Source organism: Marmota flaviventris, chromosome 17 (assembly GCF_047511675.1).
Source record: "Marmota flaviventris isolate mMarFla1 chromosome 17, mMarFla1.hap1, whole genome shotgun sequence".
Classification (NCBI taxonomy): Eukaryota; Metazoa; Chordata; class Mammalia; order Rodentia; family Sciuridae; genus Marmota; species Marmota flaviventris.
Window position 1 is genome coordinate 58,800,321 of NC_092514.1, and position 18,048 is coordinate 58,818,368.

At 55.9% G+C, this 18,048-nt stretch overlaps 1 protein-coding gene across 2 annotated transcripts; it reads left to right on the forward strand.

Annotated features, from left to right (window-relative positions):
- The first annotated feature begins 1,045 nt into the window (after positions 1-1,045).
- On the forward strand, positions 1,046-17,663 carry Slc4a1 (solute carrier family 4 member 1 (Diego blood group)). 2 transcript variants are annotated; one of them, XM_027947069.2, is made up of 20 exons: positions 1,046-1,155; positions 5,181-5,262; positions 5,388-5,478; positions 6,431-6,501; positions 7,280-7,475; positions 7,568-7,703; positions 8,120-8,243; positions 8,402-8,486; positions 8,638-8,819; positions 9,344-9,554; positions 9,733-9,945; positions 10,124-10,272; positions 10,367-10,561; positions 11,752-11,925; positions 12,329-12,418; positions 12,909-13,075; positions 13,518-13,771; positions 15,114-15,283; positions 15,366-15,539; positions 16,223-17,663. In XM_027947069.2, the coding sequence occupies exons 2-20, from the start codon at positions 5,248-5,250 to the stop codon at positions 16,301-16,303; spliced, it is 2,778 nt and encodes a 925-aa protein (XP_027802870.1). In that variant the 5' UTR covers positions 1,046-1,155; positions 5,181-5,247; the 3' UTR covers positions 16,304-17,663. The 2 variants fall into 2 exon arrangements, with proteins under 2 accessions (XP_027802870.1, XP_027802871.1); XM_027947070.2 differs by having other exon boundaries at positions 7,295-7,475.
- Positions 17,664-18,048: the final 385 nt, after the last annotated feature.

Genomic DNA, 18,048 nt, shown 5'->3' on the forward strand with positions numbered 1-18,048 from the left:
CTCGTGGGCGAGACCAGTGAAGGTTCTGGAATTGTTGGGCTGTGCCTGTCTCTCTGTCCCTGTCTCTGAGTTTCTATTGTTTGAGCCTTGACTAGGGTGTCTTCAACACTCACACTTGGTAGATGAGGAAACCGAAGCCAGGGACTGTCTGGAGTTCCCACGGCCTGTCACTGTCAGAGCCAGGCTGGGGCAGACTCCTCCCTCATGCCCAGTGTCCACAGCACCCATCTGTGTGTGCTTAAGCCTTTTTTCCCAGCCCATCTGAACTCATCTTTCAGTCGGGGACGGGTACTCTGGCAAGGTCACCCTCCCAGAAACAGAGAGACTGCCCCCTGGATGTGGGGGCAGAGGCCCAGTGGGGCCAAGAATGCAGGTGCTCTGGCCCCAGGGCCTGGGCTGGGCTGCCCACAGAGGAGCCAGTGTGCCCAGACATTGGGGCTTTGTCAGCTTGGAACTTGAACTTGGTGTGTGGATGGGACGGTGTTTTTTGTCGACCTGACGTTGCTTCAGGTTGACTGAGTGTCAGTGTCTGAGCACCCAGAGGCCAGCTCCCGGGAGCCAGCCGGGGTCTTGAGAGGAGGTGGTTGGAGAAGAAGGGGAGGAGGCAGCCTGCCCCTGAGCGCTCGGCAGGTGCCTAGGGAAGGCTGCAGAGTGAAGGTCCTGAGGGAGGACGCCAAGATGGAGAGAGAAGGGCGCTTGCATTTGGGGGCCAGAGCAGAGGCCTGGGTGGGAGCGCAGGAGGACCAAGCAAGCCTGAGAGATCCAGAGGGCAGAGGACAAGAGCCCTGAGAACCCAGCCACCACCCTTCAGTCCACAGAGGAAGACACAGGAGAATCCTAGGGGCCAGGAGCCCCATGGGAGGCCTTGGGGCTGGCCAGGCTGGGGTGGGGTGAACCCGACGCACAGCTGTCCAGATGTGGGTGAAAGATAACTCTGTTTATGGGGCACCGGGTGGGAGCAGGTCAGGGGGTGGGAAGGGGCTCCAGCTGTGGGGCGGGCAGATTAGGAGGCGGGGGCATGAGTCAGGGGTTTGGGAGCTGCCCCTGGGCGCCAGAGTGTGGCCCGGTGCTATTCGAGCAGCTGTGAGCTCAGCTGGTCACAGAGGGCACCGGCAGCTGCAGGGCTTTGCTGAAGGACCTGAGGCTCCTGAGCAGGTAGGCTGGACAGGAAGGGGCTCGGGTGGTCCTGTCCTGAGGGTCTGTGTAAGTGGACAGCTGAATCTGTGCCCAAAGGGAGGTGCAGGAGGGTAGGATGGGAATGCCATGAGGTGCATGCTGCCCCCCCAGGGCACAGGCCCAGCAGCACCTGCGGCAGGGGAGTGGGGCTGCAGGTGGCCTCAGGAACACAGGTGTGTGTGTGGCTAATGTGTGTGTCAAGGCACAGAGCTGACCTCTCAGGGCTGGGTCCTGGCAGGTTCCTATTTACCTGCCCCTCGGATCCCACAAACTTTGACCTCACTTACCCCAGACCCCTCTTTCCTGCAAGTATGGGGGTTCCCAGGCCACACCACATCCCACCTGGGAGATAAGATGATGGTCAGCACTTCTTCCCATTTGGGACACTTCCTGGGGTCTATCTGGGGGTCCTGGCAATGTTTCCAGCCTGGAGAATATTTGGGAGGAAAGGAGAAATCCTCCCCAGGACCTGCAGATTGCAAAACACTGAGCTCAGGCAGATTCCACAGGGAGTGAAGGGGAAGCAGAAGGGGATGGAGTTGGCAAGTCTGACCTTGTTCGCGGTGGCAGGGATAATGACAGCCAACACTGATACAGAGACTTTATGTGCCAGGCACAGTGCTAAATGCCTCACAAACTTAATGAGCACAATGGGTCTATCAAATAGGTATCATTACTATCAGTCCCATTTTACAGATGAAAAAAACTGAAGCACAGAGAAGTTGAGTCATTTGCCCAAGGTCACACAGTTAGTAAACTGTAGGGCTGGGATAGAAACACAGGTCATTTGACTGCAGAATCTGTACTCTTAACTACTGATGAGAAACCAACTAAGAGCTCTTTTCTGGGAGGCAACTCAGCATAATGGTTAGAGATGTAGCAGAAGTCAGATAGGCCAGGGCTCGATCCTGCTCCTGGGGCCAGCCTGCTGGGCCACTAAAGCAGGCCAGCCCCTCTGGACCTCAGCTTTCCCATCTGTGAAAAGGGGCTACTGACATTACCCACCTCACAGAGAGGTCTGGGATTATGGGAGTTTAAGCAGTTCAGCTGTCTGTGCCGTGTGGGTTTGATTACACAAGCTGTCCCTGTCATCTGTCACCCCCGGCCTCTCCCCAGCTGTGTTCCCCCTCCTGGGTTCCAGATGCCCAGCTCACCCTTATCTGGCCTGGCCCTGGCTGGCTGGCCCACCAGGCAGGTATTTGGCACACTTCCAAACCCAGAGCAGTGCTGAAGGGGGAAGGGGAGGTTATCAGCACCAGGCAGGAGGCCTGCAGCTGGGGGCAGCTGGGCCAGGCAGGGGCAGCAATCTGGCTCTGGATGCATCCTCTGAGGCCCCAGCTGGGCTCCCGGCACCACCGTTCTCCCCTCCTGTCATTGACTGAATTCTCAGCGCCAGGGTGGGAAGCCCCTCCAAGCCTACAGCCCAGAGAGAGGTCTGTCCATTGAGCACAGGCTGCCCTGACCTCCAGAATCTCTGGCTCTGACCATCCCATCCCTTGGCTGGGAAACCAAGGTCCCGGTCCCAGCCCCACCAGGGGGACTTTTGGCACCTAAGGCTCAGATGCTCTTGAGGTCACTCAGGATCTGAGGCTGAAGAGACTGTGCGAGCGAGACCAGAGAAGAAAGAGAGAATAAAGATGGGCGAGGAAGAGTAAGGGATAGAGGAGCGGGAAGACAGGGCAGCTGTGTGACAGAGCCCTCCAGGAGCATCCTTAAGCGGGGTGGCCCGACTCCCAGGCTTGGGATGCTCCTGTGACTGACAGTTGTTACCCCAAGGCAGGAACGCCTCTCATCTCTCAGTTTGAGGGGCCTCAGCCGTGCCTCTCTCTATTCCCCAGGACTGCAGGACCACCCCTTTGTCAGAGGGGTGTCTCTGCCTTTCTTTCTTTTCTTTTCCCCCCTTTTTTCTTTCTTTCTTTGTGGTGCTGAGAATGGGCCTCTCACCAGCTAGGCAGATGCTGTGCCTGTGCAGATCTTTCGGAAGGAACCCCCTGCCTGACTTGCTCGAGGCCCCCTGTGCAGCCCTGCCTCTGTCTCTGTGCCCCAGACACTCTCATACTTGGGCTTGTCCTCCCGCTTCTGAGCCCATCAAACCCCACCTGTGCGTCCAGATCTACCCCGACCCCCCCCACCACCACCACACATGCCCCCCCCCCCCCGCCCGGGGTCCTGCTCTCCCTCCTGCCACACAGCCAGAGGGCTGGCGTCCAGCACAGTTGGCCTCCTAACTTGGGTCCATTTCTGGGATGTCACCTAGGTGGCCCTGTGTTCCTGGTTTTCCGTCTAGCTAGGGCTGGAAGCTTCCTGAGAGTAGCCTTGTTCTTCTCCGTCCCCAGCACTCAGCAGAGTGGCCACATTTGTGGACCCCGACCCAAACGCCTGTGGCTCCAGTGTTCTGTGTTGCAGTGGGTGAGAGCAGCAGAGGAGGCCCCTCTGTACCCAGTTTTAGGCCATCATAGATGACCCCTGCCCTCCCCGAGGACCTGTCCTCACATTCCCCGTGGACATAACTTCCTCTCCATCGGGGACTCTCTGAAGAAACTGAGGCCCAGGGCTCAGCAGCCTCTTGGATGGTTCCTGGTCATTTTGGCTCCTCAGACCTTGAGCCCCAAGCCTGCAGTGGGGAGCCATCACCATAGTCATTCAACAAATATTTATTGAGCACCTTCTATGTGGCAACCACTCTGCTGGGAGTGGGGGACTTCATGGGTTTGAGACATCCAGGGTCTTTGCACTCATGTGGCTTCCCTTTGTCATGCAATGTATATATAAATAAATCAAAGAACTGGAAAATACCAGACTGGGTTAATGAATGTTAGAGGGAGGTCAGGGAGAGCCTCTGAAGAGGTGGCATTTGATCTGAAATGTGAGAAGGGGGAAGGTGTTGGCAGCAGGTACATTCAGAATGTGGGAAACTGGATGTGCAAAGGTCCTGGGTCAGAAAAGGGCTTGACGAGTTCTAGAAACCATAGGGAGGCCAATAAGCTAGGTGGAGAGTGGGCAAGAGAGGGTTCAAGATGGGGTGGGGAAATTACAGGTCTGGTAGAGTGTACCTGTAACCTAGCTACCCAAGGAATCTGAGGTAGGAGGATCACAAGTTTGAGGCCACTCTGGGAGACTCAGTGAGACCCTGTCTCAAAATTTTTAAAAAAATAAATAAATAACAATAAGAGGGCTGTGGATGTAGCTCAGCAGTAAATTGCTTAACTAGCACATGTGAGGCCCTGGATGGATTCCCAGTACTGAAAGACAAAACAAAACAAACCCTAATCTAAGGTAAAGCTGGGTGCAGCAAGAGCACACCTGTAATCGCAGCAACTCGGGGAGCTGAGGCAGGAGGATCTCAAATTCGAGGCCAGCCTTATTAATTTTGCAAGACCCTCAGCAACTTAGTGAGATCTTGCCTCTAAATTAAAAATATAAAGGACTAGGGGTGAGGCAAAGTGCTCCTGGATTCAATCTCCTGCACAAAATAAATTAATTAATTAAATTAAATCCAAAACTTAGGATGGGGGTGGGGAGAGAAGCAGGTTCACATCCTTCAGGCTCTGTGGGCCACTCCAAAGGCGCTGCCACCTCCTGCCCTGTGGGAAGCAGCCATCTCTGGGAGAAGAGGGGTTGACGTGGAGACCCTCAGGGGAGCCAAGCCCTCTGCAAAGGGGTCAGGTGGTGCCCAGGCGTTGGCGGAGTGCTGGGGACAGGCAGGAAGAGAAGCCAGGTGAGGGCTAGCGCAGGAGGCTGGAGCTGGGCTTGAACTCTTACCCCCTCTTCCCAAACACGCTGAGACTGATGCCAGGCAGGCTCTTCTTCCCTGTGATGCCGGTCCCCAGCCCTGCCTGCCCTGGAGACCCATCTCCTCCCAACGCCCCACCTCTGCTTCCTTCCTCGGATCCCACTGTCTCCCACCACCTGCAATCTCCTACCCCTGCTATGCACCTACTGAGAAAAATGGGGTGACCTCAGGATGCCCTGGGCCTCACTCAGCCTGTGCCCTTCCCCTGCAGGGACCCGCAGTGCGGGTTATGCTGGGGGCTCAGATCACGTTGACAAGTGGACACTCAGGACAGCACCATGGGGGACTCACAGGTAGGTCTCTCCTGGCATCCGCAGGGCTCCTGTCTGGGCCTCTGGGAGGCCAGCCCTGGCCTTTGCCTTCAGGGGGTTTTGAGGGGCCCTCGTGGCAGCCCAGTCTTGAGAGCCGCTTCCCACAGGAGGACTATGAAGAAGTGCTGGAGGAGATACTAGAGCAGGAGGAATATGAGGACCCAGGCATCCCCGTGCAGCAGGTGGAGGAGCCAGAAGGTGAGTCCTTCTCCTGCCCTCTGCCAGGATGAAGGGCTGAGCCCCAGCAGGGACAGCGGAGGAACTCGTCCTCCCCTCTTCTCCACAGCCCCACCCCACCTCCCCAGCCCCAGGCCGGCTCTCCCCACAATCCTGGTTGATTGAAGGATAAACAGCACTTTGTTTGAAATGATCATAGGAGGTGACTGGGGGCGGACGGGGGGCAGGGCCAGTCACCCGTCGCAGTGCCCTTTCACATGTCAGAGAGCAGCCAGGCCTATCTGGGACAAGGGCACGAACCCCCCGGCCACCCAGACCTATCCAATGCCAGCTTTAGGCCTGGTGTTGGGCCCATTTGGGGAACATCGTTCTGTCTTGGGGGTTGGAGAGCCTGAGAAATGGAGGGTGCAGTGGGGATCCCCTGAGCAGAGAGACCCTAGGAGCCCACACCACCTTCCTTGGTCTGTCCAAGGTCTTTGGTGGGGAGCCCCAGGCGGGGACCTGTTTACTGTCAACAGGACTTAAGTGCGGGCAATTGGTATTAAAGTTAAGAGGCCCGGCTGGAGAACAAGGGCTAGGGTGGGGTGGAAGGGAGGGATATAAGGGGCTCACCCCAACTTGGTGTCCTTTGGGACTCTACCCAGCTGGCTGGTTGAGACATATGGGAAGAGGAAAAGGAGTCTAGTCCCAGAGGTGGGAGGGCAGGGAGGAGCCCCTGGGTCTATCCTGCTCTAGGGATCCTCAACAAGACTCAGGTGGGGAGTGACAGAGCCAAGCTGGGCCCCGACCAGGCATGGGGAGCCACATCGCATTGAGTAGCAAGCGTGGAGTGGAGACACTAGGGTCCCATCCATGGGCAGTGAAGTGGGCCTGGGTCTCCCCAGCTCACAGCGGGTGGTACGGCAGGGCCTGGAGGGGTGAGGGAGGGAGATGGCCAGGCAGGGCTCACCAGCCTCTGGGTTCTGGTTTTCAGCTCTCCCCGAGGAACCACTGCCAACAGCCACAGACTACACCCACGTCCCCACAGGCCCGGGCACCCACGAGGTGAGGACGCAGCCTCCCCAGTTCTTTACTAGACTGCCTTTGGGACCCACTATGGGGGACAGAGGCAGCTCAGGCTAGGGAGACCCCACAAACAGGCAGAGGAGTGGGGTTCTGGAAAATGGGGAAGGGAAGGGGACACCCCCCACAAAGAGGGAGATCAGGGTTCCTTTCCTGAAGCTCCCTGGACAGAGACCTGGCGGCTGAGGGGTGAGGCCTGGTGCCCTTAGGTCCTGGCTGGGTTGGTGGGGACACAAAGAATTAAATACATGTTCTCCTCCGCTCAGGCCCCAAGTCCCTGCTGGCTGCCAGGCTGTCCCGCTGGTTAGGAACTTGGGCCTGCCCTCTGCTATGGCCCTGAAAGTGGCCACCTAGCCTCAAGGACATGCTGAGTCATATTCATGCAAGCCTTGGAGACAGGAGACCACACCACTGGCTCCCCCAGATCCCTTCATCCTCAGCCCCCAGGCCCTAATTTTCTCTTTCTCCCCCAAGTGGCCACTCTAGTACCCCTAGAGGTTCTCCAAGGATCCAGAGGTTCTCCAAGCCCCTTCTAAGCTGGAGTAAGGGCCTAGGGAGAAACGTGGGACTAGAGCCAGCAGCATGGACCAGACCTATAGGGCCCTTTGCTGTCCCCATACTCTGAGCTCAGGGTCTGGCCCTGAACCCTCGGGGGCCCTGGGCCTCGTACTAGAATCTTCCCGGAGCTTCTGGGTACCCACTGGGCCTTGGGGTCTCATGCTCCCGTTGATCCTGCCCGTGGCCTGATGGACTAACTCAGGCCCATGGGCCGCAGGTGTACGTGGAGCTTCACGAACTAGTGATGGATGAGAAGAACCAGGAGCTACAATGGATGGAGGCAGCGCGCTGGATGCTACTGGAGGAAAACCTGGGGCAGAATGGGGTCTGGGGCCGCCGGCACCTGTCTTACCATACCTTCTGGAGTCTCCTGGAACTGCAGAAAATCTTTGCCAAGAGTGAGCCCTACTGGGCCCCCCTGACCCTTGCATGGGAGGCTTGTTGGGGGGGGCCACAGTCCAGCTGCCTGCTCATCCCCCACTGCCTGCAGGTACTGTCCTCCTGGACCTGAAGGAGACTTCCCTGGCTGGAGTGGCCAACCAGCTGCTGGATAGCTTTATCTACGAGGAGCAGATCCGGCCTGAGGACAGAGAGGAACTGCTCCGGACCCTGCTGCTCAAACACAGGTGCCCCTACCTTCCAGGGCCTGGACTTCTCGCCCAGTGGCCCCATGTCCTCTGCTCCAAGTGGCCCCGTCCCCACCAGGCAGGACCCCACTTTTCCTCCATCACAACTCCCACCTCTGGCACCTCACAAGGGGTGGCCCTGCCACTGTGCTCAGAGTTAGACCCTTGAGGTTCTTTGCTGTCCTTTCTTTTGTCCTGACATTCCAAGCAGAGGCCACCCACTTACATTCACAGTGTTCTGTGAGAGGGGGTTCTCCAGCCTCCTGGAGCTTCTCCCACCCCAGGGTCTCTCTGCTCTGGTTGCTGGAGAGTTCTACTTGATGTCTACCTTTGCTCCCTACCACCCCTAGTCTCTAGTGTGTTGATAGCCCAACCTGAACAACTTACGGAGCCCACGCCCCCTGTATGTCCTACAGCCATGCCCGAGACCTGGAGGACCTGGGAGGGGTGAAGCCCGCAGTCCTGTTACGCTCTGGGGAGCCTTCTCAGCCTCTGCTCTCCCAACAGCCCTCGCTAGAGACACAGCTCTTCTGTGAACAGGTGAGCCTGCACCAGGGGTGCATAGGAAAGCTGGAAAGTTCCTTGGAGCTGGGCTGTGGTAGGAAGTGAGAGTGGGGAGCAGAGGAAGGGGCTGAACGCTCAGGTCTCCTGGGTCCAGAGCAGCCTAAGGACTCTCCTTACCACCCTCCTTCCTACAGGGAGAGCAGAGCACAGAAGGTTCCTCACCATCTGGAATTCTGGAAAAGATCCCCCCGGGTTCCGAGGCTACCCTGGTGCTAGTGGGTAAGAGCTCCTCAGCCCTCAACACCCACAGCTGCTGTCTCCTGTCCTGGCCCAGCCTGCCTTTCCCTGAGCCTAGACCTAACAGCCTCCTATCCTGGGTACATGCACCTTGTGCCCCTCAGCCTGGTCTGACCACCTGGTCCCCCCACAGGCCGCGCCGACTTCTTGAAGCAGCCAGTGCTGGGCTTTGTCCGGCTGCAAGAAGCCATGGAGCTGGACGCCATCGACCCTTCTGTGCCTGTGCGCTTCCTCTTTGTGTTGCTGGGCCCCAAGCCCTATTACACCGACTATATTCAGCTTGGCCGGGCTGCTGCCACCCTCATGTCAGAAAGGGTGAGGAGGGGTCTATGAGGGCTGGGGGAGCCAGGGAGTAGGTGATAGCCAAGGCTGGACGTTCGTTCTCTTGCTGGACTGGCCCAGCTGACTTCTGTTAGGTTCTATTTGGCTCATTGGGTCTCATTCAGCCACTTCTATTCCAGCTGGCCAGGGGAGTCCTGTCCAGCACTGCCAAGACAGACCCTAAGGTGTGCTTAGTCTGGACTGTTTCTGGTCTGGCCTGGCCTGGTTAGTCTAGTCTAGTCTGACCCACTCTGACCCAGCTCTACCTGGTCATTCTGGCTTGTGCTGGCCAGGTCTACTGTCTATCCCCCCAGGTTTGCCTTAGATTCTTCCCCTTTCCCTACCCAGAGTCTCTGTATCCCCAGGGCCCTTCCTTACTGGGTGATAGGGGTGGAGGGGCAGGAAGAGCAGATCCTAGCAATGGAGCTGGATGAGAGGATTCTGGTTGTTGTAGGCAGACTCCTAGATCTTTTTGCTCAGCAGGTCTGGGCCACCCTGATCCTCTCTCCTGCCCCCAGGTGTTCCGCACAGATGCCTACCTCGCCCAGAGCCGGAGGGAGCTGGTGCACTCCCTGGAGGGCTTTCTGGACTGCAGCCTGGTGCTGCCTCCCACGGATGCCCCCTCTGAGCAGGCCTTGCTCAGCCTGGTGCCTGTGCAGAGGGAGCTGCTTCGGAGACGCTACCTGTCCAGCACTGCCAAGCCAGACCCCAACTTCTACAAGGACCTAGGTAGTGTCCTGCCCAGGCCAAAGCTTCCTGAGCCCCCAACAGCCCTCAGACATCCTGGCACAGCCTGCCCCCTTCCCATAAGACACCCTCTCTCACTTCTTGCCCCTGCTTCCCAGCCTCTGTGGCCACCCCATTCCCACTGACTCCCCTCTAATCATGTTTCTATCTTCTACCACAGGCTTGAATGGGGGCCCAGGGGTCCCTGGTGGCCCAGATGACCCTCTGCAGCGCACAGGCCGGCTCTTTGGGGGCCTGGTGCGGGACATCCGGCGCCGCTACCCCCTCTACCTGAGTGACATCACAGATGCACTCAGCCCCCAGGTCCTGGCTGCTGTCATCTTCATCTACTTTGCTGCCCTGTCACCTGCCATCACCTTTGGTGGCCTCCTGGGTCAGTACCAATTACTGTCCTCCTAACTCTCCTCTCTGACCCTCTTGCCTCTGCCTCAGCCCTGACTTGTGATCTGATCTGACCCTCTGGACCCCTGCATCAGCCTGGCTATGACCTGCTCTTGTGGTCCCTGGAAATAACCTCTTGACCTTGACCCTACTTTGACCTTTCCCCACAGGAGAAAAGACCCAGAACCAGATAGGGGTGTCAGAACTGCTCATCTCTACTGCGGTGCAGGGCATTATCTTTGCCCTCCTGGGGGCTCAGCCGCTGCTGGTGGTTGGCTTCTCAGGACCCCTGCTGGTGTTTGAGGAAGCCTTCTTCTCGGTAACTCTCTGACCCTGACCCTGGCCGCACCTGCCTGATGCACCTGTGCCTGAGCCTTCTTGGTTTGACTCGGTGTCCTCTGACCACCCTGCAGTTCTGCGAGAACCATAACATGGAGTACATCGTGGGCCGTGCCTGGATCGGCTTCTGGCTTATCCTGCTGGTGGTGCTGGTGGTAGCCTTCGAGGGCAGCTTCCTGGTGCGCTTCATCACCCGTTATACTCAGGAGATCTTCTCCTTCCTCATCTCCCTCATCTTCATCTACGAGACCTTCTCCAAGCTGATCAAGGTGTGGGTCTGTGCGGTTATTAACACCACTCAAGACGGTCTATGAGAAGTGACTGTGTGTGTCATCTGTACAGTGTTGTGTGGCCGTGTTCCACCTGTGTGCATAACCGTGTGACAGTGCATGAGTGTGAGATCATACACGTCTGTGTGTTCACTCATCTGCTGACGGTGACCACATACCTGCTGCCTGGGACTCGGTGTTTTTGCTAACTCTGCAGAGTGGCTACATGTGAAAAGGCGCTTCTATGGACCCATGTCCATGTTCATGACCACACACAATGTGACTAGTGGGCCAGTGTGTGAGCGAGGCTGTGTGGGAAACAGCATGTGCGTGCACAGTGAGGCCCTGACACCCCCCACACACACACACACTAGCACTCAAGAACCCAGGGGCACACTGTGCTCCTTACCTTGCCTCTGTCACCACACCTGCTTCTGCATCTGCACGTTATATGGAGGGTTTCACTCTGCTATATGTCTCCCCTTGATTCTACTGGTTGGTGGATCTTTCTATTTTCCAGGTCTTTTCAGCCTATTTTATTAATTAATTTATCACAGTGCTGGAAATTGAATCCAGGGCTTCATACATGCTAGGCATGTGCTGTACCCCTGAGCTTATCCCAGCTCCCTTTTTAAAAATTTTTTTGGAGGTACCAGGGATTGAACCCAAGGGCACTCGACCACTGAACCATATCCCCAGCCCTATTTTTTGTATTTTATTTAGAGACAGGATCTCATTGAGTGGTTTTTTTGCCTCACTAAATTGCTGAGCTTGGCTTTGAACTCGTGATCCTGATTCAGCCTCCTGAGCTGCTGGGATTACAGGTGTGCGCCACTGTGCCCGGATTACTTGTTCTTACCCTCCGGGCTTCTTGTGTCCTCCAAGACCTGGGAAAGCTTGTCTGCACACACATACACTAATTGCCTTCATGGCCCACATCTGCCCAAGCCTAACCTGGTGTTCATCCCTGAAAACCAAGCTGTAGAATCCCCTCTGTTACTACATCAATTGAAGACGAAGGTGGATAGATGGTGCATGGATGGATGGATGGATGGATGGATAGATACATGGATGATGGATGGATGGATAGATGATGGATAGATGGATGATAGGGCTGGTAGATTTGGCTGCTACTTTTCGTTCCAAGCCAAGGCTGGGAGGGAGCAGAATGTCTTGGTTTTCTGTTGTAGATTTTCCAGGACCACCCGCTGAAGGACCAGTATGAACCGCCCGTAATAGTAAAGTCCAAACCTCAGGTGGCCCTGCCCAACACAGCCCTCTTCTCCCTTGTGCTCATGGCTGGCACCTTCTTCTTTGCCATGACTCTACGCAAGTTCAAGAACAGCTCCTACTTCCCTGGCAAGGTCAGCACACCTTCCCTCCCTGTCCTTGTTACACTACCTTGTCCCAAGCCAAAGTCCCCCTGCCACCCCCAGCCCCTATCCTTAACTCCCCTTCTTACCCATCCCCAATTCCAGGCCTCCCTGGCCCCCATGCCAGGGTTTCACCCTGCAGGCAAGCCCATGGTCCCTCTGCGCGTCCCGGCAAGGAACCAGGGAAAGTTCTTGGTGGAGTGTGGGGGTGGGGTGACCATGGGGGGGAGGGCTGAACCAGAGGAAGATATAATTGAGTTGAGGAAAGGCCATTAGATATTGATAGATCCCTTGGGATTCCCTGAATAAATATGGCACAAGAGGGAAGACAAGTGGGAGGCAGGAAGTGGGGAGCAACTGGATGCTGATCACTGGTCCCTTTATCTGTCTCTAGCTGCGTCGGATCATCGGGGACTTTGGGGTTCCCATCTCCATCCTCCTCATGGTCCTGGTGGATTACTTCACCGGCATAACCTACACCCAGGTGACCCCTCCTCCTATTCCTCCCCTCTGACAGCTCCCTTCTCATTTCCTTCCTCATGTATGCCCCTCCCCAGATCAGCTGTCCCCATTTAGAACTACCTCTACTCTTTCCTGCCTCCCCTGGGAACCCCATTCTCTTCCTACGGTCCAAAGGACCCCTTAGCCCAACAGATCACCCTCTTTACTCCTTAGTTCAGGCAGTAGAAAAGTGCCTACTTTGAGCCAGGCAGACCTGGATATAAAACTCAGCTCTTGCTGCTGAATAGCTCTGTGATATGGGGCAAGCTACATAACCTCTTGGATCCTGTTTCCTCATCCATAAAATTGGGAGCAACTTAGTGCAGTGACTGGGTACAGAGTAATTGCTCAAGATAAGTACATTCCCAAGCACCCCACTCAACTCCCTGGCCCCCAGGACCTTGACTCCAGCTATCCCCTTCTCTCCCCATCCCCCAGCCCCTGGTATTCTTACCAGCTTCCTCCTCCCACAGAAACTCTCAGTGCCTGATGGCCTCAAAGTGTCCAACTCCTCAGCCCGAGGCTGGGTCATCCACCCATTGGGCTTATACTCCGAGTTCCCCATCTGGATGATGTTCGCCTCTGCCCTGCCTGCCCTGCTGGTCTTCATCCTCATATTCCTTGAGTCTCAGATCACCACGTAAGAGCCTGGATGGGGGCTGGGCCTGGGAGGGTCCGAGGCAGAGAAAGGGGGCAGGCTTTGAGCATGCAGGTGACCCCACTAGTAAGAGTATTGGACTGTGGTTTTGTGGCTCCTGAAGTTACATAATTTTCAGGCCCCTTTTTATGACAATGCAAAAATGAGAACTATGAAATTGGTGCTGACTCTCAGAAAGGGCCCATACAGGCAAAAACCCCTGAAATCAAAGCTTTTTAAGCTTTAGCAAATCTACCTTTGGGTGTTCTGAAGACATTTCTACTCCCAGAGTCTAGATTCTCAAGATGAACCAGAGGGAGGGAGCGAAGAACTCAAAGAGAGACAAGGACAGGAGGGAAAACTGGGGTGCAGAGAGACCCCACCGTAGGGAAGGAAGGAGCGGGCAAAGGAGATAGGGGCTGACCAGACCTCCCCGCTCCCCCAGGTTGATTGTCAGCAAACCCGAGCGCAAGATGATAAAGGGCTCCGGCTTTCACCTGGACCTGCTGCTAGTTGTGGGCATGGGTGGAGTGGCCGCCCTTTTTGGGATGCCCTGGCTCAGTGCCACCACGGTGCGTTCAGTCACCCATGCCAACGCCCTTACCGTCATGGGCAAGGCCAGCGCGCCAGGGGCTGCAGCCCAGATCCAGGAGGTCAAGGAGCAGAGGATCAGCGGGCTCCTGGTGTCTGTGCTTGTGGGTGAGTGAGGGCTGGTCCTGCCCTCCATCATCCTGCCCCGCCCACCCTGCTCCCAGTCCCTGCCCCAAGGATCCGAGGTTCCCTCTAGCTCTGTTCACCCTGAAGCCAGGTCCCCACACATGCACTGCCCACCTTTCCCAGAATCAACGACTCAGGAGGGAAACCTAGAGGAAATTCCTGCAGTGCCGACACACTGGGCTGGGCTTCTGAGCAGGGGAGGAAGGGGCTACGCCCTGAGGCTTCTGTAGACCACTCCCTGGGCTCGACCTACAGAAGCTTAGTGAGCTGTGAGTTCCTGCCCTGCCCTGCCCTGCTGCTGACTCAGTACTCCTCCTGGTCTCTGAGCCTCAGTTTCCCCATCTGTACAGTTAGGGAATTCATTAGATGCTGAGCTCTCTGAGCTCTCTTCCAGCTCAGCTGTTTCATGACTAGCACAAGGGGTGATGTTCCAGGAACAAAGGGCAGAAGACAAAGGGTCACTGGGCCCCATCTGAGTTCAGAGAAGACTAGTTCATCTGGGCTTAATGTGGGCAATAGTGCCATAGTCACTGGAGAAGATAGGGAAGGTTCTTTCCTCCTCCTCCTTCCTCCTCCTCCTCCTCCTCCTCCTCCTCCTCTCCTCCTCCTCCTCCTCCTCCTCCTCCTCCTCCTCCTCCTCCTCCTCCTCCTCCTCCTCCTCCTCCTCCTCCTCTCCTCCTCCTCCTCCTCCTCCTTCTTCTTCTCTCTCTCTTTTTTTTTTTTTTTTGATACTAGACACACACTCACCACTGAGCTCCAGCTAGAGCCCCAGGAAGTTTTTTAAAGGAAGCAAAGTTGGAAGAGGGTTAGGATTTGGATAGGTGGAGAGTGGTGGAGATATTCTGGGGTGGGGTGAGGAGAATGGGTTTCTCTGAACTCAGTAAATCCCACTAGGTTAAGAGTGTGGGCCAGCCGTGTGACATGGTGCACACCCCCGCTGCTTGGGAGGCTGAGGCAGGAAGGTCATGAGTCCAAAGCCAGCCTCAGCAAAAGTGAGGCACTATGCAACTCAGTGAGCTCCTGTCTCTAAAAAAATACAAAACAGGGCTAGGGATGTGGCTCAGTGGTCAAGTGCCCCTGAGTTCAACCCCCAGTACCGTCCCCCAAAAAAGTGTGGACTTAAGGCAGGCAAGTAGGAGTTTGATTCCTTGCTAGTTGTGTGGCCTTAGGTGGGTTGTTAACCTCTCTGAACTTGTTTCTTCATTTGAAAAATGGGAATAATACCTATTAAGAAGACCCACAGAAAAGGCCCACATGTTACCCCAAATAGGGGTGCTGGTCCTCTGGGTGACCTATGGCTGAGAGTGTGTGGTCCTCCCCACAGGCTTGTCCATCCTCATGGAGCCCATCCTGTCCCGCATCCCCCTGGCCGTGCTGTTTGGCATCTTCCTGTACATGGGGGTCACGTCCCTCAGCGGCATCCAGCTCTTTGACCGCATCTTGCTTCTATGCAAGCCTCCCAAGTACCACCCGGACGTGCCCTTCGTCAAGCGGGTACAGGGCCCTGATGGCTGCGCAGCCTGGGTGGGGTGGGGTTGCTGGAGCAGGGCAGGCACTGACCCCAGCCTCCCTGCAGGTGAGGACCTGGCGTATGCACATGTTCACCTGCATCCAGATCCTCTGCCTGGCAGGGCTGTGGGCGGTGAAGTCCACCTCTGCGTCACTGGCCCTGCCCTTCATCCTCATCCTCACTGTGCCCCTGCGGCACTTCCTGCTGCCCTGCATCTTCAGCAAGCTGGAGCTCCAGTGTGTGAGTGGCGGTCTGGGCCTTGGGCTGGAGGGAGGGCACAGACAAGTGCATCCTGGGAGGCCAGAGGCTGGGGGCAGGACTCCAGACTGGGGACAGGTAGGGGACAGCAAAAGGCCTGGAAGAATATGAAGGTGGATCTTGAAGCTAGGAGAGGCAGGAAAGCATGATGTTTAAGGTCTGGGCCTGGGGACAATGTCTGAATCCTGGCCTGCTGTGTCCTAACATCATCTGGAGCAAGTGGCCTCATTTTTCTGTGCCTCTGCTATGAATGGCGAAATAAGGAGAGGAGAGGGCTGGTGGAAATGTTAAAAGGAACATGGGCTGTGTGTTACATGAACTGCCTCAGCCCCTGAGCCATTAGTCCTCAAGCCTTCCAAATCATTTGGGACAGAGTTTCATGAATAGACTTCCTCCATGATGTGATTCAGGTCACTGTGGGGCTGCAGTGGTAAAGAGGTTTCTGTTCACCCTCTCCAGGTCCCTCCCAGCTGGGGTACCTGATCCCCAGGGCTCCTTGTCCTTTGGAAACCACTCATTCAGACAACCCTAGAGATGTGGGGGGGGGGACACACAAGTTGTCCAATCTTCAAGGACAACCAGACCCTTTGGTAAATGCAGAGGGGCCTTTAAGTACCTGCTCAGGCCTGGGGCTTCTCACCCTTTCTCCTTCCTCTCTGCTTCAGCTGGATGCCAATGACGCCAAGGTGACCTTTGATGAAGAGGAAGGTCGAGATGAATACGACGAGGTGCCCATGCCTGTGTGACAGGCAGGTCCAGGCCCAGACCCCTGCAACCATTCCACTTCTCCACCCTCTCAGGGAAAGCAGAAGTCCAGAGGCATCTCATGACACAAGCCTGTGGGTGGGGAGGGAGGAGGTACCTAGGAAACCGTCCACAAAACTACACTGGTTTTTCTGCCTGGAGATGGCCAGGAGGCCCACATCAGGGGATCCAGCCAATAGTCCCTCCTGCTGCCACATGGCCACGTGGGGATCCTCACGTGCTAGAAGATTTAGGTCTGAGCCCCGCCTCTTCAAAGTACAGATGTGGGTAGTAACAAAGATGGGATGTTGGGGGTGGTTCAGATTTTTGCTGGCTGGCTTTGTGACTTTGGGCAGGTCCCTTGACCCCTCTAGCCTCTGCTTCCTCTTCTGTAAAGTGGGTACATTCATAATAATACCCATGTTATAGGCTGACTTATCCCTCCCCTTCCTGTCCCAGCCCTACCTGAGACCCTCTTCTCAAGGACCAGAGAGGTGTCCTGGTGAGGGTACAGGTGAGCTCCAGGGAAGGCCTGGACTGGGGTCTCCTAGGTGCTTGCTCCTTCCCACAAAGTGCTCCTTCATTCACTCCACACACATTAACTGAGGGCCTGGGCCCCGTGGACACAGGGGAGACTGAGACAAGACCCTGCCCTGGGTTGGGGGTCGTGGAACAATAATAGTCTATTCTAGATTTGGATAGGGGATAGAGGGAGGTAGGGAGGGTATGGTAGAGTCAGGGAGGGGAGGGAGGTTTGTAACTTATTAACTGTATATTTTCTCAGAGCTTTCATTGTATTTTGGCTTCATACACACACCTCTGTCTCCCTTTAGAGACCCACTCTGTCTAACCTTATCCAAACCAAGTCTTGGGGAGAACCCAGATTTGATCCTATGGGGTAGGAGACAGTGTCTTTTCTAGAACATGGGCAAAATATTTTTTTTAACAAAACAAAAATATAAAAAAGAGTTGAAAGAACATCAAGTGATGAGAAATGGAGACACGGAGAATCTGCTGGCAGAGAGGCTGCTGGAGGCTCCCAACAGAAGGCTCTCAGGGTGACCCTGATAGCCACCACCTGCCACTCACCACCTCATGGCACCATGCCTCAGTTTTCTCATCTGTATAAAGGGGACATTCATGGTGCCTACCTGTAGGGGTGTTAAAGGATTAGACAGTAGAAGTAAAACCCTGCTTAGCAGCGCAGAGCCCGGCCTCAGTGGGAGCTGCTGGGATGGTTACTCTGATTGGAACGTCCCACCTCTTCCCTCCCCCTGCCCCTTGAACATCACCAAGGAGCTAGTGCCCTTCCCTCCATCAGGCTTGGGAATAGGTTTTGCCAATAAATGCGTCTGTGTTGGAGCAGCTGCCTCGCCTGAATTCCCTTCCCAGAAACAAGAGCCCGGGGCGTCTCACTGGGCCAGGCAGACATGGCAGGCATGGTGTGGGGCAAGGAGAGCCAGGCTGGGGGTAGCCTGAGCCTGACCCTGAGAGTGAGTGGGAGAGTTAAGGGGAGATGAATTTACACACTGGGCAGCCTTCTTACCCTTTGCCCCTTGTTGATCCCCATGTCCCTTTTTGAGCCACATCCCCAGCCCTGAGTTGCTAAGTGCCTCGCTTTTGCTGAGGCTGGCTTTGAACTTGCCATCTTCCTGCCTCAGCCTTCTGAGCTGCTGGGATTACAGGCATGTGGCACCACGCCCGGCCCCAAGTCCTTTTTTTTTTTTTTTAAGTTTTAGGTGGACAC

Bases quoted from the DNA above. Each gene is read 5' to 3' on its own strand.
- Slc4a1 (XM_027947069.2), top strand. The intron at 10,562-11,751 runs GTGTGGGTCTGT...TTTCTGTTGTAG, and splicing joins CCTTCTCCAAGCTGATCAAG to ATTTTCCAGGACCACCCGCT. The intron at 15,540-16,222 runs GTGAGTGGCGGT...TCTCTGCTTCAG, and splicing joins GCAAGCTGGAGCTCCAGTGT to CTGGATGCCAATGACGCCAA.